This window comes from Psittacula echo (genome assembly GCF_963264785.1).
Source record: "Psittacula echo genome assembly, chromosome: 10".
Lineage (NCBI taxonomy): Eukaryota > Metazoa > Chordata > Aves > Psittaciformes > Psittacidae > Psittacula > Psittacula echo.
In genome coordinates this window covers 22,710,777-22,737,505 of record NC_137741.1, presented here as the reverse complement: position 1 = coordinate 22,737,505, position 26,729 = coordinate 22,710,777, and the positions used below count along the sequence as shown (strand labels likewise).

General features: G+C 42.6%; 1 protein-coding gene across 6 annotated transcripts in view; it reads right to left on the bottom strand.

The window, feature by feature from the left end:
• The window catches only part of IQGAP1 (IQ motif containing GTPase activating protein 1), a 64,746-nt gene extending 39,868 nt beyond the window's left edge, over positions 1–24,878 (bottom strand). The window contains exons 1-5 of one of the 6 annotated variants that reach the window (XM_080626353.1): positions 24,774–24,878; positions 23,058–23,157; positions 3,716–3,872; positions 3,267–3,344; positions 913–989 (exon numbers count right to left, since the gene is read on the bottom strand). In XM_080626353.1, coding sequence (XP_080482479.1) covers positions 913–989; positions 3,267–3,344; positions 3,716–3,872; positions 23,058–23,157; positions 24,774–24,831 — 470 coding nt within the window. In that variant the 5' untranslated portion in view covers positions 24,832–24,878. Of the gene's footprint in view, positions 1–912; positions 990–3,266; positions 3,345–3,715; positions 3,873–6,589; positions 6,611–8,229; positions 8,388–8,434; positions 8,441–21,835; positions 22,282–23,057; positions 23,158–24,773 lie in introns of those variants that run through there. The other 5 variants (XM_080626355.1, XM_080626356.1, XM_080626357.1 and 2 more) reach the window with 5 other exon arrangements.
• Positions 24,879–26,729: the final 1,851 nt, after the last annotated feature.

Here is a 26,729-nt window from a genome sequence, read left to right as displayed (position 1 = left end):
ACAGTGTACCCCACCACAGGTATACTCATCACTGCTCTATAAACTCCAAATTACTTACTCGGCAGAGATAAACCACTTCGGGTCTAAAGTTGGGATCCAGCTCACTTCTATAAATAAGTTCATCTACAGAAATCTGAACTATAACATTCAGATAAAAACAATCTGTCTCTCTGGATGTCACACTGGCAACAGATCAGAGAGCAGAACAAGCTATTCTTGAGACCTGAAACTGAGCAAGCAACAGATAAAGGGCTAAATGTACACAGTCCAGCATGCAATCACCTAGTAAATGCTACAAAAGGAATCCTCTTTAAATAAAAATCTCAACACGTTCCAAAAGCTACGTCTGCATTCAAACCAGCTAGCCAAAAGAGGGCACATTCAACAAATGAATCCTCCCGTTTTTCTCAAGAACTGGATTATGCTACTCAGTCTATGCAAGACTTTAAAATTTAGGAGACCTTTCAAGAACAGCTCCTGCTTGATCACTTAACTGTGGTCATCATGACACACCTACTGCAGCACAACTCTGTGACCACACTGGCTTTCATTCAGAGATTTGACTGATCCCTAGATAAACTAGTATTTGCCCTTCTCACAAACACTTTTTAGGGGTTCAGGCTTCCCCTTTAAGCCCCAGAAAATTTAGCTCTGCCTCAAGTCAGTAGAGAGGGAGGGTGAGAACTGAGACGGGAAGGTAGAAATCAGCATACTCGACTGGTTCTTTTTCCTCCAACATCTCATTTGGCCACTGCCCAAGGCAAAATACTGGCTTTGTGGATCTTTGCTCTGACCCAGTAAGATTGTTCTGTTAGAAAATTCAGCCTCATCCAGCCTTCAGTTCAGCTCTCTCCATTCTTGCCTTTCATAAAGATTACAGAAGCAGTTAGTTTTCTGCCTAGCATGCCTTACCTGAGCGCATGAATACAATAGATACAGCGTGGCATGTTCTTGCGATCATAGATATCTGTAGTTTCTGGGTAGAATATCTAAAGATAAAAGAAAGTTAGCAGCCTGAATTATACTCACTCTATATAGCCGAATCACATAACTGATAAGCCCAATTCTTCTGCAGTATACCAATGAAACAGTCCGCAGAACAAAATTCTTTGAGCTTCTCAGCCCTGGCCCAACATTCCTCCTAGCTGAAGCACCAATTCTATTACCCAAAACAAGGTTCCCCTTTTCCTGCCCACACTGTATATACATGGATGAGTACACCTTTTCTTTTGGTGCCCACCAAGATACTGGGTCATAAGGTATTACTGAGTTTAGTGAAAACCAAGAGATGAAAAAAACACTTGGAAGGGAGAAAAAGGTTTTGTGACAAAGGGAATTTGAGATCAGCATTGAGATGCTCTGTATAAATTTTCAGTTAGCCAGACCCAAGAGCTTTCAGACAGTCTCAAATGCAAAGCTCTTCAAAGTTTAACACAAGAGGCTAATACTCAAAGTGTCAATTCGGAAGTGCTGACAAGGTACATTACTCTCTAGTTATTGGAAGGCTCCCTGCTGTTGCCTATGAGCACAAAGTAGCATTGCTCTTTCTGTAAAGGCGAGAGCAACTGAAGGATGCTCACAATTCCACAGCATTGGTTCCCTGGGTCTTCTGCATGGGAAAATACTTAGAGCAGCAATATCCCTTTTGTTAATGCAAAGGACCCAGTTTATTTAATATCTCATATTGATTCCTGCCCCACAAACCCAGGTACATCTGAAAACTTTGCCTCATACCTGGTACTTCTCTTTATCTAGCTGCTCATCACAAACCCCAGCCGGGTTCAACTAGTAAATCTCAGCAAGTTATTTGAAAAACTTTGCCAAGTGTGCAAGCATGTAAGAAAACAAAATATACCTCATATTAAACTACACAATGCTGGTTCTGGTGAGACTAAGCATAACATGGCTTACAAAAAAAAAAAAAAAAAAAAAAAACCAAACAACCCATGCTAAAGAGTTTACCTAGCCATTCCCTAGGGAATTGACTAAGCTACACCAGGAACATTTCAACTTGATGTGAAAATTTCATAGGGAAATCTGAAGAAATGAGTACAGTAGTACAGTATTTGCTGTTAGACAGCTTCTTTTATCATAAATTTCTGAAAAGAAAAAAAAAAAAAACAAAACAAACATAACCCCACAAAAAAAACCCGCCCCATAACAAACAAACACACACAAAAAAAAAAAAAATCCAAGACTTTCACAATCAAACTGTACCTCAAGACAACTGCTCAACAGAAAGCATGGGAAGAACAACGTTACACAGACCAGTCAGTCTCACCTCTGTGCCTGGCAAAATCTTAAGACCAGATTCTCCTGGAAGGCATGCTAAGGTGCATGAAAAACAGGGAGGTGCTTGGTGACAGCCAGCATGGCTTCACCAAGGGCAAATCCTGCCTGACCAATCTGGTGGCCTTCTATGATGGGGCTACGGAACTGATGGACAGGGGCAGAGCAGCTGACATCATCTACCTGGACTTGTGCAAAGCGTTTGACACTGTCCCACATGGAGAGACATCAATTTGATAGGTGGACCACGCGGTGGATAAAGAACTGGCTGGATGGCCGCACACAAAGAGTTGTGGTCAATGGCTCAACGTACAATTGGAAAACAGTAACGAGTGGTGTCCCTCAGGGATCAGTGTTGGGACCGGTCTTGTTCAACATCTTTGCCGGTGACATGGACAGTGGGATTGAGTGCACCCTCAGCAAGTTTGCCGATGACACCAAGCTGTGTGGCTTGGTTGATAACGCTGGAGGGAAGGAATGCTGGGACCCTGACACACTTGTGAGGTGGGCCAATGTCAACCTTATGAAGTCCTGTGCTGAGGCACTGGAATGGGCTGCCCAAGGAAGTTGTGAATGCACCATCCCTGGCAGTGTTCACGGCCAAGTTGGACAGAGCCTTGGGCAACATGGTTTAGTGCAACGTGCAGGGGGGTTGGAACTTGATGATCTTAAAGTCCTTTCCAACCCTAACTATTCAACGATTCTATTTTATGATTCTACAAATGTTATGCAAGAATAGCGATAGTAAGGATATAGTATAGAAGGTCAATTATTTTGATCTTATCATTCTCACACACGTAACAGAATGAAATCTTTCAACAACTTTCAGGAGAGAATTTCTATAGGGATGTAAATCTAGAAAATGAAGAATTAACTAGATGAAGCCTGCTGATTTCTGTATCACAGCAAATGCTTCCACAGAATGTAAAGCTTTTCTGAGATTATTTATTTATCTGCATGTAAAACACAGAAATTACCTTGGGGAGACCAATCTCAGCCATGGCATTCAGCCACTGGATTACATTATCTGTGTGCCGGAAGTGGAGACCAGTTGCCTGAAATAAGAACGGAGAGTAACAAGAGGGCAGTAAGAAACAAGCCATCACAGCTGCCAGGAAGAGCAGGGAGGTTTATTAGGATGCATAGTTAAAACAGTACTCTGACAGAAATGGAAAGTCTTCTGTATATGATTATATTGATTGCTTATGACAAGTTCTTTCACATGAATACAGACCCAGATATACAGCCGAGTCCATTCAGACACACACATACCCCCCACTTAACATATGTTCTAGAGCGAAGATGAAGTTTCTCAGGCAACAATAACAAACTAACTTTCTGTTTATTTGCTCACAGTACCTCCATGCACACATTTTCCTGTTTCAGATGTCTGCCTAAAGCAACACCTATGGCTTATAGCTCTCACCTTATATCGAGTCTGTTCCCTATCATAGATTTTCTTCACAGAAACCACTTTAGGGGAGAAGAAGTTTCCAAGTTTGGCCAGGTAGACTCCATTTCTCAGTCCTTCTTCCAGCTCTGTTGTGGGAGGCAGCTCCTCATTCAGGCAGGCCTCCATCCATCTGGAAGTGCAAGAACAACAAAGTAGGTCACTTGAGCATATTTCCAATTTGTGAACACAACCCCATGCTAAGCAAGTTTTATGCTGCTACTGCTGTCATACTCTAGCATACTATTTACTTAGCATTAGGGATTGCAAGTGGGCATAGCACTACCAGACAACCTGTGTCATTAAAATGCTAGTCAGCAACACTTCAGACAAAATATTAACAAGTATGAAGTCCAACAGCCAGACTTTCACAAGTCGTTAAGATACCACCTCACCACCACATTTCTCCTTCAGCCCATGATTTAGCTGGTACTGTTCTAGACATAGTGGCCAACCTGTCCTTTTAGCTAACTTAAATCCTTCATGTGTACAGGCTTCTCGCACAAGCATTTCTTTACTCTCATTAACTATTCACTAGTTATTTCATGACTTTGTACCACTTATCCAAGCTCTTTTAGCTTATCTCATAGAGAGGCCCTACAATGTTGTCACTAAGCCTGTCTTCCCAACCTATACATTTTCTCCCACACTACTATACATTTCAAAAACAGGGGCAGGGGGAGGTGGGAATAGAATAGGCATTCCTCTCCTCATGATTCTCCCTTATCTTATTTCCTTCCATCTCATTTAATGGTGTCACAGATCCTGGTGATAAAAAAAACAAAGACTACAAATAATTTGAGAAGTCGCTGTTCTCAAAATGGAGGTGCACCTTGATATTTGTTCCGTACAGGACTTCCAGAGGCTATATACTGCAAGCTCAACTACACAGTTTCTTTCAAAGATGACATGCTCCCTGGCTGTTCTGTTCTCTGCACAGCCGTGGGCCACATTCTAAAGCATTTTCTTTAGATCATGCCTCAATTGTAGCTAAACTCTAAAGCTCTTACAGGACAGATAAGCCTCGGATCAATAAAGAAAACAGCGACTCAGAATAGCAGTAACCCATATTATAAAACAGAGCTGACAGTGTAACATAAGCCAGGTTAATAATTTGGCTCGCAGGGATGATAGTTCCACATTACTGGAACTGATCTTAAATGCAGACAAGTAGAGGAACCTGCTTGAACCCAATGAACAGAATTTTAATATTCTAAATGCTCTTTCAGATGGATACATAACTATAAACTATTTAGCTCCATATTAATCCAGGCAAAGTAACAGGAAAACACCATACTGGATGCAAGTGAAAACAGATTCAATTAATAACTGTAGTAAATTAAAACAATTTCACAGAAATCAGTCCTGTAAAACCCAATGTGGCTCTGTTGACTAACTAAAACTGCAGACATTTCACAGCTGTGAGATGCGAGGCTTCATGCCTCATAATATTCTGATTAAAATCATGCATACAAAGAATAGCTTATATATACCAAGAACAGACATCTCCAACCAGTGTTTTCACAGCGATTCATGGAAGGGTTTCGTTTCAAATGTATTTTGGCATAGATGCATGCTATGCTGCCTCCTGTAGTTTTCCAGGTAAACATGAAAATTGAGCCTGACAAGATTAGAGAAATTACAAAAGCAGTACTAGCATCACTGTAACCTATAATTAGCACACAGGTGGTCACAGCCTGAGTAAGAACAGGCCTGTTCAAATATCCAAAGCTTTAGATAAGGTTAAATATTAGGTCATTGATCTGGCTGATCTACAGACTGGGGATTGTATCCTAAAAGACAACTGCAACACTGAAAAATGTGTGGTGAGTACAGCAGACACAACGAATTCAAAGTTGAAAACTGCAAGACCTAATGTTATTGTGGGATGTATACAAAGGGGAACAGTACAGTCAGGCACTACGACTATTCTTATATTAGGACACTGATGAGACTAACCTTGTCTTCTGCATTTTTTCAAACTGGAGAGTAGCAATAGGATAGGAAAGAAGTTTTTGATTAGCTAAGATAATACTTCACAATGAGAAGCACGAGCAATGTAGCACATTCAGTTTGTTGAAATAAAAGTCCAAGAGGTAGCTCAGTGCTCTGACAGTCTTTTGGCAGTAGACTGCAATCAGATGACTGAAACTGTCGTCACCAGCACCACCCTGCTTCACCTTTTCTGACAAACAGCATCAAGTCTAAGGCAGGAGCACAAGAACTACATATTAATCAGCTTCTGAACCAACAATTTTCAGCCCAGCATGTGAGTCTTAACAGAAAGAGCTAAAAATTACTTAACCTGCAACATCTCAGAAGATGACAGAAATCATTCTCTCTGACCTTAATGGGACAATAATACGTGATTATTTCTTCACAGTAATTTAGAAAAGTAGTATTATAAAGATAAAATTTACTTTGCATTTTGGGGATACTTTTGCACAGCTTACTCTTATCTCAAATACGTAACACTGTAGAAGTACACAACATACCAGACGCATTCAAATTCACCACAGATAGTTTTTCATCCCTCCTGAGAAGGCAGTAAACTACATTTCTAATTATAGAGACAGGTAGTTGTTAGTAAAAATTTAGCTCAACTGCCACTAATCCTCAAATGGCCTTTTCTATTAACAGAAGTTGAAATCAGCTGTAGCAATTCCCATGTCTACACCCAAGATCATCTAAAAAATTAGCGTAGAACAAATATAGCATAAAGTCCTCAAATTGTTAATTCATCTTGAACTTCTGTTTGAGGTTTGATCCAAAGATTCCCTGATGCTGTTTTCCTATTTGTGGATTCTGTAGCAGTTATGCGTACAGCCTCATTGTTGAAAGAATACTCACAATTCAACAGAGGTTTAACAAAAAGCTTGATTTCATGGCTGTTTCATTGGTTATTCAGATTGCTTTCAGTATATGCATTCCTCTCTGGATAGCAGGAAAATGTGAAGTTGTCCTGGGTTCAGCAGTAGCAGTAATATTTTCTCCTTCTTAGTAGCTGGTGCAGCGCTGTGGTTTTGACTTTCGGCCTGGGAACAGTGCTGATAACACCGATGTTTGGTCTGACCAAGGACTTTGTGAGTTGCATGCTCTGCCAGGGAGGACGGGAAGCCAGGAGGAAGCAGAGGCAGGACACCTGACCCAAACTAGCCAAAGAGGTATTCCGTACCACAGCACGTCATGCCCAGGATGTAACTGAGAGTTACCCAGAAGGGCTAGTTCACTGCTGACTGGGGGCGAGGTATCGGTCGACGGGTCATGAGGTGTTGTATTCTCTTCCCTTGTTATTTCCTTTATCACTATTATTATTGGTGGTAGCAGTAGTGGTTTGTGTTATACCTTAGTTACTACAATGTTTTTATCTCAACCTGTGGGAGTTCCATTCTTTCAATTCTCCTCCCCATCCCTCTTGCCAGGGAGTGAGAGAGAGAGACTGCATGGCTGATTTATGGCTGACTGGGCTTAAACCACGACAGAAGTTTATTTCAAAAGGGAAAATCCGCAGTTACATGCCATAACTCATGAGAAAGTACCTATAATCAGCCACCATTACAGTCCCCAAATCTCAGTTCTACTGATTTTTTTCCATGGAAATGCAAACAACTACTCAATTTTAAGACCCATCCTCTTCACCCAGAAAAGCCTTTTCCTCACACTTGGCTTCTCTACAGCTCCAAGCAGCAGAGGTGGTACCTTTGAAAAGCTAACAAAAGCAAGAAAAAGGTGCCAGGAAGCTTCTCAAAGAGGTTGCAACAGTAACTAATCACAGAAACAGGTCCCCAACCAGGTGCCCTCCAAAAGACTGAGCAGGGGATGTTCCAGAACAGCCTGGAAGGAGCGGGATGAAAGAAGGGCAACTACGCATTTCTCAAACCAGCATTCACAAAAATCAACAAGTTTTATGTTCCTACTGACAGCTCTCCAACAGCAGGGAGTGTTTTCTGCAGGAAACAGGCAACACACAAGGTTCTTCCAGATTCTGCTGACTTCTCATTCTCTAGTCTTTCCCAACCCAAAAACTAGAATAAATTTACAAAATACCATCTCACAAAATGTTTCAGAAAATGTACATGTCAATTGTAGCTGCTGCCCTGAATGGCCACGTTACAAAGGCTCTGCGGGCAGAAAGTTTCAATCAGCAAATGAGTATTTTGTTGGAATGGCTGAAACAAACTTTACACAGAAAGAACTGGACCACAGCACTACTGAATAAAGTAGTTCCTTGAAATGGGACACTGCAACACTACATGGGAGGACTGCAGAGGGAGAAAAACATGCACACGTCCACACACAAAGAGTAGACACCCTGCAGAAATCAAGACCTATCCTTTCATATTCCACAGAAGCACCTAAAACACTATTTGGAAAGGTATATAAAAATTACATTTCCAAGCCTCAAGTTTCACACACTCTTTGTGGGTTCTATTCACTATCCTAAAGCTGCAAGAAGTCAGAAGACTGATTCATGTGCCCTTTGACAGCACCTGACTAACTGGACGTGGTAACTGGTCTCGCTGCCTGGTTTATCCACAGAATCACAGAACAGCCCAAGTTGGAAAGGATCTTCAAAGATCTGGTCCAATCTCCTGTGGAAAAGGGAGACTTGTCCAGTCATGTCTTGAAAACCTCCAGTGACGGGGACCCTACCACATCCCTGGGAAGGTTGTTACAGTGGTTGATTGTTCTTACTGAAAAAAGTTTGTTATTGTATCAGGATGAAGCTTCTCCCAGTGCAACTTGCTCTTGTTGCTCCTTGTCCTCCCCACGGGAACCCTTGTGGAGAGAGAGCCTCAGTCCTCTTTGTAACCACCGGAAAACTGATGACATCCCCATAGGCATTCTCTTCTCCAATGAGAAAAGATCCAACTCCTTCAGTGTTTCCTCACAGGGCAGGTTCTCCAGCAGTTCTATCATCTTCACAGCCCTCCTCTGGACCCTCTGTTCGCATATGAGTAAGTCACAGTTAGCCACCAAACACCAGATGATGCACAGACATGTTTTCTCCTATCTTGTCTTTAAGCTCCTTGCCATTTAACTTGGGAAAATAGGAATACTGTTCATGAAAAGACTGTAAGGTACAGAAAGGAAATACAACCAGAAGGACACGTTAAGGGAGTAAGGAACCGAGTCAAAGTACAGAAAACAAACCAGTTCAAATTTTGACAGGAGTTTGGTATAAACAACTTACAAATTTTATGCCATGAAGGGACGGGAGTGTAAAAGACATCACCTCGGGACACACAAGTCACAGATGGCAGGGGCAACATGGCAGAAGAGTTCCCAAGTAAGATACAAATCCAAACACCCCATACTAGAGAAGCTTCTACAAGGCAAAGGCTGCTCAAGCCCTCCTACTCCACATGAACACTTTGGAAAGTCTCATGGACCTCATATTTAGTACTTCAGATCTAGTGTAAGTAACGCTTTTGAGGTGGTAAAATTATACAAAGGAAGTTGCTAATTTGCACCTCGTTTAGCCTGGAAAGCACCAGCTTTTCCAGCAAGCTTTTCAATAGATTCAAATATTAAGAGACTTTGTACCACACTTTCCTCTCTAATATGACATACATACAGTGTTTTGTGACTTTGACAGATTTCCTCAGGGTATTTTTTAAAAATAGGAATGCAAACACTCTCTTAAAGGGATTAAAAATCAAGCCGGTTACCACTGCTGCTTGAACTGAATGCTCCCAAACAAGCCTTTCCTGCAAATGACCAACTGTAGGTCACAGACAGTTAAACTGGGAGAGCACTTTAAATCCCAGATGAGATACTATTACACACCATGGAGCGCAACCTGAGTCCAAGAAAAGGGGGGCCTGCAATCCAACGCAGGATAGGGAGCTTGGAAAAGCAACAAGGAGTAGTGTTTACCAGGAAGAAAAGGCTTCTGGAAACACCTGGCCATAAGCTTCTGTACATAAGCTGCAAAATCTCAATTCCTGCACAAACTACTATTTTTCTCGGATTTCTGCTTTCCCCTAAAAAAAAAAAAAAAAAAAGAAATCAAGAACTTTAAGTTCTAGAAAAACGCAGAAAGCAACTGAATGAGTGATAGGAAATGTAAGCTTAAAAATTCTGAACCATTATCCAAAAGAGACCTTAAAACAAGTCAAACACCATTATTCAGATCACATTCTTTCCCTACCCATGTAGCTGCATTTCCTGTGCTGCTTCAACCCAACCTTCACTGAACCTCTAAGGCTTATTATAAGGGACCTCTTGAGATCTAGCCAAGCTCTTCCCCTACCTCCATAAGCAACTCTTTTCCCCATTCCACGTGGGGCAAGAGCCCTCTGTAATGTCACTTGCATGCCTTAGATCATTACAAGCAAAGACCCCTGAGGGGACACAGAGCTACTCAAACCATGAAGAGTCCAAATGCAGCAACAGGGTTCAGAATATCCTCCCAAGAACCTTACTGGGCCAATAAAAAAATCCACCCACTTTGTTCAACTTCCGAAGACCTAAGATGAAAGTAGAAGGGACACGTAAACAAATAATTTCCTGCCTTACAGAAGGACAGGTGAAGTTCCCGACGACTGGAAGAAGGGAAATACAACCCCCATTTTCAAGCAGGGGAAAATGGATGACCCAGGGAATTACAGACCAGTCAGTCTCACCTCTGTGCCTGGCAAACTCTTGGAGCAGATTCTCCTGGAAGGCATGCTAAGGCACATGAAAAACAGGGAGGTGCTTGGTGACAGCCAGCATGGCTTCACCAAGGGGAAATCCTGCCTGACCAATCTGGTGGCCTTCTATGATGGGGCTACAAAACTGATGGACAGGGGCAGAGCAGTTGACATCACCTTCCTGGATTTGTGCAAAGCGTTCGACGCTGTCCCACATGACATCCTTGTCTCTAAATTGGAGAGACATCAATTTGATGGGTGGACCACTCGGTGGATAAAGAACTGGCTGGATGGCCGCACGCAAAGAGTTGTGGTCAATGGCTCGATGTACAATTGGAAAACAGTAACGAGTGGTGCCCCTCAGCGATCGGTGTTGGGACCGGTCTTGTTCAACACCTTTGTTGGTGACATGGACAGTGGAATTGAGTGCGCCCTCAGCAAGTTTGCCGATGACACCAAGCTGTATGGTTTGGTTGACATGTCGGAGGGAAGGGATGCCATCCAGAGGGACCCTGACACACTTCTGAGGTGGGCCAATGTCAACCTTATGAAGTTCAACAAAATCAAGTGCAAGGTCCTACACCTGGGTCGGAGCAATCCCAGGCACAGCTACAGGTTGGGCAGAGAAGAGATTCAGAGCAGCCCTGCGGAGAAGGACTTGGGGACATTGGCTGATGAGAAAATGAACATGAGCCAGCTGCAGTGTGCGCTCGCAGCCCAGAAAGCAACCGTATCCTGGGCTGCATCAAGAGGAGCGTGACCAGCAGGTCGAAGGAGGTGATCCTGCCCCTCTACTCTGCTCTCGTGAGACCTCACTTGCAGTATTGTGTGCAGTTCTGGTGTCCTCAACATAAAAAGGACATGGAACTGTTGGAACAAGTCCAGAGCATGCCACGAGGATGATCAGGGGAGTGGAGCACCTCCCATATGGAGACAGGCTGAGAAAGTTGGGGCTGTTCAGCCTGAAGCAGGGAAGGCTGCGTGGAGACCTCATAGCAGCCTTCCAGTATTTGAAGGGGGCCTACAAGGATGCTGGGGATGGACTGTTCATCAGGGACTGTAGTGACAGGACAAGGGGTAACGGGTTCAAACTTAAACAGGGGAAGTTTAGATTGGATATAAAGAAGAAATTCTTTACTGTGAGGGTGGTGAGGCACTGGAATGGGTTGCCCAGGGAGGTTGTGAATGCTTCATCCTTGGCAGTGTTCAAGGCCAGACTGGATGAGGCCTTGGGTGCCATGGTTTAGTGTGAGGTGTCCCTGCCCACGGCAGGGAGTTTGGAACTGGATGATCTTAAGGTCCTTTCCAACCCTAACTATTCTATGATTCTATGACATAGAGGCCCTGAGTTCTGTTTAAGCATCTCCATAAAATAAGATACATAGCCCATAGTTAGAACCTAAGTTGTCTCAATGTACTCATACCTGTTTCAACAGGTTCCTAAGTGGGTGCTAATATAACTTCAAAGCTAGGGCAATCTACATACAATAACACTCCCTCTTAGTGAGGTATTGCCTAACCATTTGCTAGGCCAGAGGAGAAAGCAATGCTTCCAGAAAGCATCACACAGTACCTTTTACGTTTAAAAGCTCACATACTCCTACTAAAAATAAGACCTGTCATCCTTGAAAGGCAGAAATAAATGCAGAATTTCCAGATGAACAAGAGAAGTGTTTCTCAAGTATCATGGGGGAGGGGGGTGAAGAGACACAACCTGGTTGATGGGCAGCAGCCTCTACTCCCTTTAGAAATATGTATTAGAACAATGTACCATCAATAAGCCTTCAACAGTAATCTTCAATTATTTTTTGCTACTTTGGCAATTTCCACCAAGCTCCCTCCCTCCCACCCACCAGAACAGAAAAGATAATTTTTAACCCAGAATTAATTCTTCAATCAAATTTCATCACAATTGCATAGGTAATGTTGGACTCGCCAATTTCTCTTAATCTAGCTCAAATTAAAGTACTAATAGCACCTTTCTAATCAGTCAGTCCTACTGCTACAACATGCAGACAACCCTCCCCTCCTAGAAAACAACCCTTGAACATCTTCCTACAGCTACTACCATCAGCTGCAGTTCACAGCCAACAGCAGAAATGTTCGGGTATTGTCAGGCAGCCAGTCTCTCAAGTAATGCTGCCTTCAAACTCTTAAAGGAAACACTGCTTTATTACCAAGGATTAGAAAAAACAACATCAGTCAACTACCAACTTGCTTATCCCCCAATACAGCACTATCAAGGATTCTGACACAAAGATGTTATTTTTCAGTAGTATCACAGGCCAATTGTAACCAGAACTGGAGTTTGGACATAGCAGAAACTTGACACTGATCACACAGCACACATTTTGCTCTTACACGTGTGAAAACGTCAAAAGTCTGGCTAACCAAGATGGACCTACCATCAGCCAGAGCTGAGGCTATCAGTGAAGGTGACAGCATCATAATATTGTATTTAAGAAGGCGGAAAGCCTGCTGCACAACAGCAGCTGGGAGACAGGAGTGGGAGCATGTGAGAGAAACAGCTCTTCAGACACCAGGGTCAACGAGGAAGGAGGGAAGAAGGCGCTGCAGGTGGCAGAGCAGAGATGTCCCCGCAGCCCATGAAGGTCCATGGTGGAGCAGATCTGCACCTGCAGCCCAGGCAGGATCCCACGGCTGGAAGAAGGAAGTGCCTGGAGGAGGCTGTGACCCCATGGGAAGCCTGCGCTGGAGCAGAACCGGTGGCCCCGTGGAGACAGCAGCTGATGCTGGAGTAGGTTTGCTACAGGACTTGTGACTGTGTGGGGGACCCACACTGGAGCCGTCTGCTTGCGAAGGACTGCACCCTGCGGAAAGGACCCATGCTGGAGCAGCTCGTGAAGAACTACAGCCTGTGAGAAGGACCCCTACTGGAGAAGTTTGTGAAGAACTATCTCCTGTGGGAGGAATACCACACTGGAGCAGAATAGGAGCATGAGAAGGAAGAAATGGGAGAGACAATGCGTAAGGAATTCACCACAACCCCCTTTCCCCTTCTCACTGCATCACTCAGGGGGAGGAAACAAAGAAATCGAGTGTGAAGTTGAGCCCAGAAAAGAAGGGAAGGTGATTTAACTTTTCTTATTTCTCATTATCCTACTCTGATTTGATAGGAAAATTAATTTAACTTATTCCCAAAGTCTATTTTGCTCGTAACAGTAACTGCTGTGTGATCTCTCTCTCTCTTCGTCTTGACACACAGGCCTTTCATCTTATCTTCTCTCCCCCTGTCCAGCTGAGGAAGGGGAATGAGAGCGAAGCTTAGTGGTTGTGGCAGCCAGCCAAGATCAGCCCACCACAGCAGAAAAAGAATTCTCTCTGAAACTCCTCCCTTCCACTGCATATACAAAGCGGTCCTCCAGAGCAGGCAGACAAGGAAATTATTATTTATTGTGGTACACAAAAACCCCAGTCATGCACGAGCCATTCATTGTGCTCCTGCACATTGTCTTGCCCCAGACAGCACACACCATGCCATAAAACGTGCAACACAACAGAAAACAGAAGTGAGCACTGAACCAAGAAAGCATACTCTAAAAAACAAACAAAAAAAATACACCCAACAAATAAACCTACAACCACCACAAATAAAAACGAACCCCCCACCTAACACAACCAAACATACCTTGGCACTTTCAAGTCCAGTGAGGGATGGTAGGCACTGCTGCAGAAGGCATTAAGTACAGGAAAGGCAGAAGAAGCTTTACACCAGCTGGAGTAAAAGAAATCATCTCCAGGAGGGACTTTATTTGAGGAGGATATGGAACAGGAATTCATCAAAGCTAGCGTCCTCGGCCAAGTGAAGGTAATGATTAGCAAATGAAAAAAGTTATTACCAATAACAAAGCCAAATAACATGCACTGAAAACAAAAACAAGCTTGAATTTGAGGTACTGGAAGAAGGAGCCTAGAGAGGGGAAACCAAAGAGACAGTCACATGAGCAGAGTAAAAAACCAGCAGGAAGCAAGAACAAGGCCAACTGTCCAGACACTGGTGCTAAATCCAAAAATGCAGAGAAAAAAGTGGCAATATCAGAGCACACCCACAGGGTAAACTTCTTTCTCTGACTGAAGCAGCAGACTCCAACTGCTTCCCTTGCATCCTGGAGGGCCATGCGTCTCAGCAAGCAGAATGTCCCCGACCTCTATCCCAAGGACACCAACACATGGTTTTTGCCAGGTCTGCAAACCAGCTATTAGAGAATATTTAATCACTCTTAGACAGTACCAATATAAATACAGACTATTTGCAAGAGCAGGAGTCTCAACTAGACAAAGAGAATAAGAATCAACAGCTAGAAGCTGAAGCAGGAAAAACTCTTACTGGAAAATGCACATAAGTTTTAATCTGCTGGGACGATACATCTAGATATTGGCTGTCCTCCACTACCTGGAGCCTCAAAAAAAAAAAAAAAAAATCAACATGAGATACCTTTATGGTCTAACTCCATCAGATGGTTGTAACGCTGATTCGAAAGTCACAAAGAAAAGTTGTGTAGTCTGGGTTCAAAACAATTAAAATGAAGGAAAAGTACAAAAAGCTGTCACTGCATGTGCTGCTGACGTAGACTTTTTTAATACTTGTGTCTGCGGAAAGACTAAAAATGTTTCTTTCTTCTCTCACTAGTTTGGAAGACAGGTGAAAGAGAAAATAACAGTTTTGTCCACGAGAAAATAAATAGAAAATTTGCACCTGATCTACTACAGTCAAAAAAAATCTGCACCAGTAAAGACACAAAAACGTTCCTATGTTTCAGATTCTGGCAGTTAATCAGCTAACTTCACAATTCCTGGATGTCTACAAGGACATCATGTACCTGTCCCTGTGCTGAAAAGGGATTTTAGCAGAGAGTAGCTTGTTTCAGAGTATTTCTGACATGCAATAAACAACATCATCTTCCTCAAGCAGTAGAGGCTTTAATAACATCGTATTTGTGCAGTTGTTGCAACAGGAACACGTGACAAGTATCTGGTAGACAGCAGAAAAACTGTAAGAAGGAGAGGGCAGAAACTCTGTCAAACTGAGTTTCAGTGATCACAGCGTAACCACCAGCCAGAAGCTGGCAACGGGACAGGGAACACTGCTGGCTGACAGGGAACACTGCTGACACTCAACCCATAACAGGTCATTTTTGTAGCTCATCATGCAAAGACTTTCAGAATGCCAAGCACTCAGAACAAGACAACCTCAAAAAAAGAAAAAAAGTCTCCCTTTCCCTAACTCCCCACCAGATTTGCTCATGCTCAGGGTCACTAAACAGCTGCATAACATACCACACTGCCTTTCCCCCATCTTGTCTAGTGCCTTGTGCTGACACCAGGAATTTCAAACATTACTGTCTTTGCCTTACAACTCATCCTATAGAAACAAGACTCACAAAAGTAGACCAAGAAACCAGCAGGTGTCCAAACTAAAGGAAGACACCAACAATACTTAATTAGAATTCCACTCTTCAAAGAACATATTTGGTAATTTCAAAATTACCAAAAAGCAAAGGATTAGTGGGTAACACAGGCCAAATTTTTCTCAATGACTGATGTACCCTCCCTGGCAAGATGCAGCTGAACCAAAGACGATATTAATATTTTGGCACTGAAGTGCGGAACTTCATTATCACATATGCAGAAGTCTTTTTCAAGGCACAGTGTACCATTCTGTTGCCCAAGCTAACTGCCTTGATCACTTACAATTAGTAACTAAATAAGCTTAAATACCTGGAAGGTATAGCACCACTGAAGTTATCATACCTCAAAACTAAGTTGATTTCTTGCAAATAAGGGTTATAAGAAACACTCCACAATACCAGATAGTCAAGAACTGCTATGTGACAACTACTTGCTTTGGTTATTTTGAGCTGCTCTCTTTTTGCATTACATACAATATTCCTTCAGAAACCACCAACCACACAGCAAAAACCTGGTCTCTGAATCGTACTCTGTGCAAACAGCTGCATCTCTCCTCATAGCCTGTCTTTCATTACTATTTCCAATGACTCATAGAAAAAGCATGCAGAGCCAGGCAGAGATGGTGGTACCCCCCACCGTCCTCCCTCCTCTGTCAACCCACTTCTCAGAGAAATAGGGTTCTGAATGTGCATTTCAAGACACTTCCAGCCCAGACAGCCGCTTCCTGCCAGCCGCATCAGGTCATCAATGGAACAAAAGAGGGACTGTGAAGAAGCACCTCCTCAAGTCTAAACAGGAGCTGACAGGAAGCCCCATATGAAGTGGGGAGAGTTAAACAGCAACTACTGCAACTAACAGCTATTGATAATAAAATAATACAGCTATTGATAAAAAAAAACCCAAAACATTATCTGTGAATATTCATGGATTACAATCTAACATGGGACTTGCATTGTATCTGACAGAAGCAGAAACCAAACAACCCCCAAACACACACACACAAAAAAAAAAAAAAAACACCAACCCACGGAAATAAAGAAAACAGCCTTGATTAGCCTGGAATAAAAAGAGCAACCCCGTTTATGCCACATAAGAATAAGCTCTGCTATGTCAATTAGTGACCTTCTGACCCACTCACCTAATCTGGAATGGTCACTTTGGGTAGAAGATGACAAGAAGTGTCAGAAATTCAGTTGGAAAATAAAACCAAAATATTTCCAAAAAGGAGCCATACATTTGAAATAAAACATGGGCAAACCAGACAGACATCATTCAGAAGTCTCAAATTGCCTCCCATCTAAGCCTGAAGACCTCATCAAGAAGAGGAACATAGGTTCTGAATTACAGGCTACTAATTAAATTACCACAGGTGTTTGCAAAACATAACCAATTCCATCTTTAAATCTTTTCCAGCATGGAATACTGTCCAGCAATTATTAAAGAAGGGACCATTTATGATCTGAAGTATTAAATATAGACTAGAGATTAAATATAAATACATGCAGGCTGACCTGCATAAAGCAAAATAGCTTTCACATATCATAACTTCAGAATGCGTTTCACACCTAATCTGCAAATAGTTCAAGATCTACAATCTTCTCTTGTCCTGTTGTTTGCACAGTTGCAACAATTTCCTGTGCTTCTGAGGTAATACAATTAAGTGCCCATAATTACTGAAAGACACTACCTTGTAGCTGGGGCACATGCACTCCAGATATTAGAATGGGAATGCAAATAGAAGCATCTTTAAAAGCTAAAAGTAACCCTACACCACAAAGTCAAGTTTGCCTTAACCTAAGGGGGGGAAGGAAGGGAAAAAAGAATGAGCTCAGAGATAAATCCAAAACAATCCTCACTCTTTCTTTGAAGGACTCCGGAGTTACATTGCTGTTCTTGCTAGCCTGAGATTTACAGCAAAAAAAAAAAAAAAAAAAATTAAATTCTTCAACAGCAGCTCTGGTTCACACCACCAGAACTGTTGCACTCTAAGCTCCACTCGCAGACTGCTTCATCCTCAGAATCCTGCAAGAGGCAGCGTACTAACTCTACAGTTTCCAAACCCATATGAAACTTACCTGTCTAACTTGCAGATGAGTCTAAGCAGACTCTAAGTAAGATATTCTGCACATTACTTGCTTATCTGAGGCACACTGAAAACTGTACCAAAATAAGTGAGAAAGCCTAATGCTGCTTTTCTCAAACCACATTATTGTTACCTACTGCTAATCACAGCCCTGTTCTTAAACAGAGGCTTGTAAGACACATTTTAACTGAACTATCTCACTTTTCTCAGTTGAGGCTAATAAGAGAATGGAACCGATGCTATTTATCACCTTTCTGAAAAATCTCTGATTTGAGAGTAAATCTGAGTAAAAGAGCAACCGTTACGTTTCCTTCACACACAGATTTAAGCTGCAGTGTACTATTTAAAATACTTCATCTTCAAATTACAGCTCTTTCAGCAACTGATACCTATACTTTTACAAAAACAACAGGGAACCAGCATTACAAAGTTACTCACATAATAAGCTTTATAGAGCTTCCCATCTAGCTCTAACTTTAGATGTGCTGATCTGTCCAGAAAGTGGTGTCCTTTATAATTCTTCCTCTTCATTCTTCTGGGTACCCTACACCTCTGAAGATAAAGAAATCTGTTTAAGCAGATCTTGGGTGACTATGCCAGATTTCAAGAGACAATGATATCCAAACACTTTCAAGCTAAAAATGGGAAACCCAAAAAGATGAAGACCAGATTTTTTAATTTAAACATTAGATTTTTTCAAGAAAACAAAGTTTAACTGAGACACACACAAATCATCCCAGTCAAAAAAAAATTGTTTCCCACTTTAAAGAGAGAAAGCATGCATCGAGGGAGAGGGGAATGTAATTCTTACAGAAAAGCAATGAATGAGAAAGACTCTTCAGGCTTTACCACAGAGGCAAAAAGTATTAATTTCGCTCAACGGTATCAGTTTACATTAAGCCATCTTCTAATCTGCCAGAAAGAAGGGGATTACCACAAAACCACAGGCAGTACACTTCAATCCTGAACATATTAAAAGAGCAATAAAGAGCAAGCATCATCCTTTTCTTGCTCAACAGGTTAACATCTTCTACAAGAAACCTCAAAAAGGAGAAAAAGAACAACATTGCCACATTCCATCCTGATGCATACAAGAAATGACACACTGCTCGGGCACAATGGAAGTTAGTTATTGGAAGCCAAATAATCTGGGCACCAAAATGCTTAAACCATGCTCAGGAATAACCCAGAATGAAAATATTTTCTACTATTCCAGGGGAAAAGCATGGTATCATCACCCAGCAAGCCAGATGAGGAAACAAGAGAGTCAATAATATTTTAGTTTCCAAAATGAAGGAACCTAAAATACTCCATAGTGAAAAATAAAGCTTGAAAAAAGCCTTTGCCAAACTGGTAAGTGCTAATTTCATCACAAAAATGTCACAATACCCCAACAAGGGGTATTTCCCACATAGGAAAAAAGCTATCACAAAACACAGATGAAGAATATTACTGTGCACCAGCCCAAGCTCTAGATAACAGCAAAGTACTTCTTACAGTTTTATCTGAACTGCCATATCTTTTCTGTATAGACTATTGTGATTTGGAGAAGAAAAAAACCCCCAAACAAACAAAATCCACCAAAACCAAGCAACCAAACACAAAACACCAAACTTGAAGTATTAGAAAACACCAACTCATAAAGCCATTTTTATTCAAGAAAGAGGCATCTGGTTCAAGCATAGTACAGGAATCCCTCTTATTACCAATCTTCAATTTAGCTCAAATATTCAGGTCAATGTCATTCATAATCTTGAGCAACTTAGCTGCACTCTGCCTCCCTTTCTCCAACTAAGCAAGAAAACACCTGTTTCTCAAGACTGTTGCACATTGGTTGCGGAAGTCAAACACTGTTAAATAACAACAGTACAGCAGTGACAGCTCAAGATAAAAAAAAAAAGGAAAGAAGACAAGCTGGAATGCCATTAAATAAGTTATTGTTATCCCTCTGATGTATGCTCCTCAGCAGACACAAACTTCAAACAACTTCATGAAATACCCATGTGCTGTTCCAGTTTCTAGATCCTTTATTTGTTGCTTGATTGAAGCAACAGCAAGCCTCTGACAATGCTGATGCAAGGCTAATCAGCATGATTATTCACATTATTATATTCCATGATTCTATGTTAGGTCCTCTCCTTATAAATACATTTTCCAATCTGAAAATCTCTTACTGTGAAGAAAGATTATAAACTCTCTTTATCCATACCTATAGCTCTGAGGCACTGTAATTAATAACACAAGCAAAATGCTACATTAACTAATTCACATTATGGCTCACACTGCTGGCAGGGAAATTAAGTACAGAAAATGTCAGACCAAAGACATAAACTGCAAATATAATGATCTCTTGCAGTTCCAGCTTAGTTGTTTTTGTTAAATAAGCTCCTTTGTAACAATGCAGCTGAGCCTTCTTTTAGAATGTATTAGTAGCAATAATCATAAGGGGAGGTGGGCAGGAATCAAAGGAATTTTTACAAAAAGACTGCTCAGTGGAAAAAAAAAAAAAAATTATTGGGAGTAGACCATGAACTCAAGACCATGAACCCAAGTCCTTCTGCTCTCACTTGTGTTTCTTAATTGCTAACCTACAGATTCTGCTCCCCTTCTTCTGGTCATTTAATCTTTAACTCTTACGCAAAGTGCCCTGGCTTCAGCTACAGTCAGGAATTCCCAATCACATAGGTATAAGCATCCTATAGGCCCCTAAGCAACCCTCACCATGGGTTGAGGGTTGAAAAATGGGTACTTTAAGCTCTCGAAAGCTTAACAAGTTCTCTGACTACCAAGGTGGATAGGAGGAAGGCTGTAACACCACTGCTTGCATTTTGAGTGACACAGTTGTTACTTCATTCTTCACAAAACATACTGGCAACCACTAGGCATTATTTGAAGCATCTGAAGGCTTGTCCTCAGACAAAACAGTAAAAACATCTTGTTTCTGACAAGGTGCAGCAAAATCAAATGCACAGCTGCTCAGCCTCAATAATACCAAGGCAATACTCAGAAGCAGAGATAAGATGGCCAAGCAACTTCAGAGTCAAAGATGATTTATCTAAAGACTAAGTCCTCATGATTAAGCAAGAGCTTAATGAAAGTATTAAAGCTGTCTACTGTGTTAAGGGGCTTTTGCCTGATTTTTTTTCCAAATGTGGACATAGAATTGCATAGATAACAAGCATCTTGGAAAATATTTTCTGTGAGGCCAATGATGCAAAGAGTCCACATTTGATGGATCTGGGGTTTCTTCAAGCACTGTCAGTGACTACAGCAAAACTCATCTCTCCCTGTCATGCAGCATTTGCTCCTGAAGATCTCCAATTCAAAGGGAAGGAGTTATTTTGACATATAGGCAGACCTCTCTCACTACATCAATCTTCATTCAAATCCTCATGGACAGAAAACTATTATCTGCTAGTAACTACACAGCCTCTGTGAATCTAAAGTAGTGACAATTGTTATGAAGCATCTAAAAAGACTACAGCATAAACCAAGTGCTCCCTGCCCCTTCAAAAATATAATAAACATTTTTGGTAAGGCAGCATAAACTATTCAAGCCTTGGAATGAAGTCCCTCCTTATACTCTGCCAGCAGTAAACTTGTAGAAACTCAGAATTTCCTCTCCAACAAAATCACTACAGTGTAACACATCCATCTTGCTGGGGAAGACTTATACAGATTTATGCAAAGTTCATCACCCAGCCAGTGGAAGAGAAAGTTTTCTGGCTCTTCATATCATCATTTGAAAGACAGAGGCAGACAGAAGTATTCAGTGAGCCATGACGAAACATGCTGTCAACTGTTTAGAACATGGTTTTATGCATGCTGTACTTTCCTGCTGCTCCAGAACTTATTTTCTGTGGCATACACACAGGCTAGTTTGCCAACACCAGCCTTACTTTCAAAAATGGAGGGGGCAGGGGCAGTCACCAGTACAAACGTTACCTCATCTCCTTCTCTTTAATCTCATTCTTGAAAACCTGACTTTGGTCTCAATCGCAGCTTAAAAAAAAAAAAAAAAGTTTCATTAAATTTAAATTGAAAAATATACAAAGGCATGAAAAGATCCAACTGTCATGAAGAAAAGCAGCAGACAAACTGGTCTGTCTCATGCTTATTATCCAGGTACAGCATATAGGATTGAATGTTTGCAAAAAGATTTTAAAAAATACCAACAGTGAGATTTCATGCATTCATTTTTAATATTGGCTCTTTTTCCATTAATAGCTGTGTTATGATCATACTATCCATAACTGTCTGAACAAAGAAATACAGCATGCTTACACTCTTATTAAACATGGAGATGACACAAAAGTTACAGACATGCTGGAGGACAGGAATAAGATCAAAATTACTTCAACATATAAAGCAAATATCAAGAAAAACAAAATTGCACTGGATCACATGAAAGATAATACACTTAGAAAAATATGATAGATGGTATAAACACAAGATGAGGAACACATTTCAAGTAAGGCACCTTCAAGTAAAAGGGTAACAGGTAACAACGCAGCAAAACTCTACTACATCATACCATTATGAAAATGTAGATACCATGCCATAATGTACAACAGTAGCATATCTATCAGGGTACAAATCCTTATACTGTTATAAGTATGCATATTAACATCCTTGATGGAAAACTCTTCTCCATTTCAGCAGTGCACTTCCAGAAAGACACAGAGTGAGTGAAGTCAGAACAATCCAGGGAAAAGTACTATAGGCCTACTGAACAGGACTCACAGAGAAATATGCAAGAATTGGGTTTTCAGTCTAAAAGGTAAGTGTAAGGGAAATACACTATTACAATTTCAATTTGTAAAAAGTTGCGGTTAAGAGAAAGAGAATAATCTTTTCTCCATGTCCATTGATAAGTAGTGAGGTAATACTGCACCAAGACATACAGAAGTTAGACACAGGGAGAACCCATCCAGTGCTAGGAACACTGGAGCACTAAAGCTATGGAGTCCCCATCACAAAGCCTTTAAGAACATGTTAGATAAGTACATTGGGGGTCGGCTGTTTTGGAGTTTGCTCGTTTGTTAAAATGAATCTATACAGCCACTAAGAAACACAGACAAGAGGTAAACTGTATCCAAATTATTGCCCTTATCAAACATCACAACTTCTTCTAAAGCATCAGCAGTTCCAAACCACTTATTCTTACCTCTTTGCTTCCTCCAGGTGACAAAGGTACTCATAGGCTACATTCTGGCGTCGCCTTTCATCCATTTCCTCTGCTGTCAATCTCTCATTATCCAAGACAGCTGCAAATAGCCAAAAGACACCCTCAAGTAGTTGAAGATTGAAAGTAACTGAACAGGCACACCAAAAATCAGATACAACCTTTCTCATACAAACTCAGCGCAGGTTTTATTTTTTTCAGGGAAATTAAGGACCAAATATATCTGTTCTTTAGAAGCAACAGAAAACGCCCAGTTTCCTTATCCTTCCTTGTCACACAAACTTGCCATCTTCCCTCTTCCGATTTCTCAATTTGACTGTGATGCAACTTCTTCCATCTTGCAACTGCTTAGAAACAGTCCTTCATTTTCTTATTTTCTTCTAGCTTTGCCTTTCTCTTCCCCAAAAGCACGTCAGTGACCTCATGTTCTATCTATCTATCCTCCAATTTTAGCAGTCAAAGATTAAGGAAGGTCGACAGCATATATTCACATGATATAATCTGTTCTATATCTTTATAGTTTGTCTCCAAAAAAATATGTAAATGCCACTCACAATCCTCACCTCGGACAGCCTCATTCAGATCCACAACCTGTGTGCCATCTTCAGATCAAGCTAAGGATTTACTTAGGTGTATATGCCTAAACCTGCCAGATTCTGTGTTTAAAGCCTCACTGATAAAGTCTGCTCTTCCCACTCTTACAGCTAAATACCGCATTCATTTTCTCATAGGAAAAAAAAAAAAAAAGACAAACCAACTTTTAAAGTTTTATGGACCAACTTGCCAAATAGGAAGTGTCCCATGCCATTATTAATCAAATGTTAGCTTAAAATACCTTCAACAAAACATGCAAGCGATGAGGCATCAACTACAGCATTTGGGATCAAACAGGATTTTGCTTCAAACTGTAAAGGGTCTCTTACAAACCAGGCTGAATTACCACAAAGCATTTTTCCGATTATTCCAGCCCGCACCCAAAGCTAGAAGCGCTGAAAACGGACTCAAACGGCAGGGTAACGCCTACCAGGAAGGAAAAAAATCCCTCCCAGCTCAATCCTCCCTTCTAACGTTAAGCCGAGGGCCCTTCCCGCAGCCCAGCCCGGCCGACCGGCGCTCACGGCTCTCACCCGCAGCACCACGGTTCCCCGCCTTCGCTGATTTCTGACGTGGTGCCGCAGCACAAGCGAGCATCCATCTCGGACACCTCGCACTGAAGCATCCCTCTCCACAGCGAGCATACGACAAGGAAGCGGAAGGGTCCGATCAGAACGGGCGTTTTGCCCAGTAAGCCAGGTGCCGCGGCCGAAGGACGCGGGAGACAGGGACCGCTGCGGCCACGCGAGGCCTCCGCCCGCGGCGGACATCTTGGGCGAGGCTCGGGGCCCTCCCGCGGGAAGCGACGGCGGGAAGGCGGCAGAACGCCCCCGTACTGCCCTCCTCTCCTCTCCTTTCCCCCCCTTCTTCTATCGTTCCTCTCCAACACGCGAGAGGGACGCCGAGCCTGAACCAGCTCCCGCACCCCGGGGCGCCGACCCCGCAGGAGGCACGACGGGCCGCACCCGAGATTCGGGGCCCCGCGGCTTCCCCCCGCGCCTGCCACACCCCAGGCTCAGTTCCCAGCACGGGCTCCTGAAAGGGACTGACAGCGCAGGACAGGCAAATCGCTGCTTAGCAGACCCCACGCGCCCTAGTACTCACAGCCATAATGAGGCCGGGCCATGGCCAGCCCGTCCACCTCCTCCGCCGCAGCCGCCATGGTGCTACGCTGGGCCCGGGGTGGCCGGGAACTGGGCGCGGCTGTTCCTCTTCCTGCCGCACCGGGTGTGGCGGGGGAGGAGTCGCCGCTTACGCTCTCTCCGTCTCCCCGCCCCAGCCGCCTCTGTCCGCTGCCGGTGTGGGCCGGTCTCAGCGCCCGGACTAGCTCGGCTCCGTCCCACAGGCCTTAGCCTCGACGCACCCCCGCCTGCCCGCCGTGCCTCACACTACGTCCCCATGTACCTTCTCGGGCCTCACGGCCCTGGCCCACCCGTAGCTTCAACGTCTCCTGTCAAACCCATTCATAACACCTAGCTAAGCTCTGACCTAAGCTCTACCAGCCCTGCTACATAGGATACAGCACAGGCCAACCCTGTCATGACCCTACATCCACCCTCTCAACCCTTCCAGCCTCCTGACACGCAAAGCCCCAGCAGCCCAGCCATCATGTGCACAACACAGCCAGGTCAACTCAGCCCCAGGAGCCTGTCCCAAGCCTACAGCCTGCTGGGGTGCCGCCTTCTCTTGCCAGGCTTCCAGCTGCACCAGCCCTCCTCAGCAGCAAAACCCAGCCTTGCTGGACACAGCTGTGCCCTTCCACCTAAACAGCTCTGCCGACCACACCATAGTAACTCACCTGAAATGTTAGCCACTGTTTGAAGCAGGGTGCCTCAAAACATCAACATGCAACAACAGCAACATTCAGCAGCACTGCCACAGGAAATAATCCTGCTGTAAAAGTTCCCTTTCCCTCAGTGCTTAAAGTGTTACTGTTGCTTTACCTAACTCTTGCTCAAGAGTCAGAGTACTGAAGATGTCACCAGCTGTCCCATGAATTTCACTGCCATGGCTTAAGTTTACCACTTAAGCACAAATGTAAGCAACTAGGTAGACCAATAGCCTCTCTTAGGAAAAACATCACCAACAGGGAGGGGAGATGATCCTTCCCATCTTCCCAGTGCTGGTGAAGCCACCTAGAGTACTGGCTTCAGTTCGTTGGTACAAGGAAGACATTGATAGAATAGAACAAGTTCAGTGAAGTACTGAGCAACTGTTTAAGGGCTTGGAGCATCCAATATATGAGGAGAGGCTCAGAGAGGACAGGACAAGAAGCACAGGGCAGCAGACTCAAATTAAGGGAAGTCCACTTAAACATAAGAAGAAACATTTTTATTCTGAAGGTGGTCAAACACTGGAACAAGCTGCACAGAGAAGTTGTGGAGTGTCCATCCTTGGAGGTACTTCAAACTTAATTAGACATAGTCCTGAACAACCCACTCTAGTTGACCCTGTATTAAGGAAGTGAGGCTAGACTAGATGCTTCCAGAGGTTCCTTCCAACCTCAGTGATTATATGAGTCCCTGGAAAAGTACATTTACAGAATTTTTTTAAAGGGTCTGTATGGAAAGGGAGAGTGACAGAAAATACAGAGGTGAATGCCAGACATAAATTACAAAACAAAAGGGTTTCTAACAATCATTTATAGTTCTAATTGTTAACATTTATTTGCATTACTTCATATGTGGCCACTTTGCAGTTATATAAACAGAAGACATTTAAAGTAATGTTTATATGTCGACTGAGGAGTGCAAAACTTTGTTCCCCCCAGAAATCCCATAAGATTTTTTGCACAATCCCACAATCCCCCTAAAAAAAACACCAAACCCCAACAAATCTCTCATAAACTTACTTCTTCCTACACGCTAATTCTGATAAGAAATGTAAAACACGATTATCACACGTCAAAGAACCTGTTTGAACCTCTTCAAGGTTATATTTCAGTGGTTCCTGTAACAGCTCCCCTAATTTAAGATGTGTGATCTCTGTTACTGTCTCTGCTAGTTGTTGTTTGTTCTGGTTTGTGTGTGTTTAATTTATTGCTTGTTTCTTGTCTTTTTT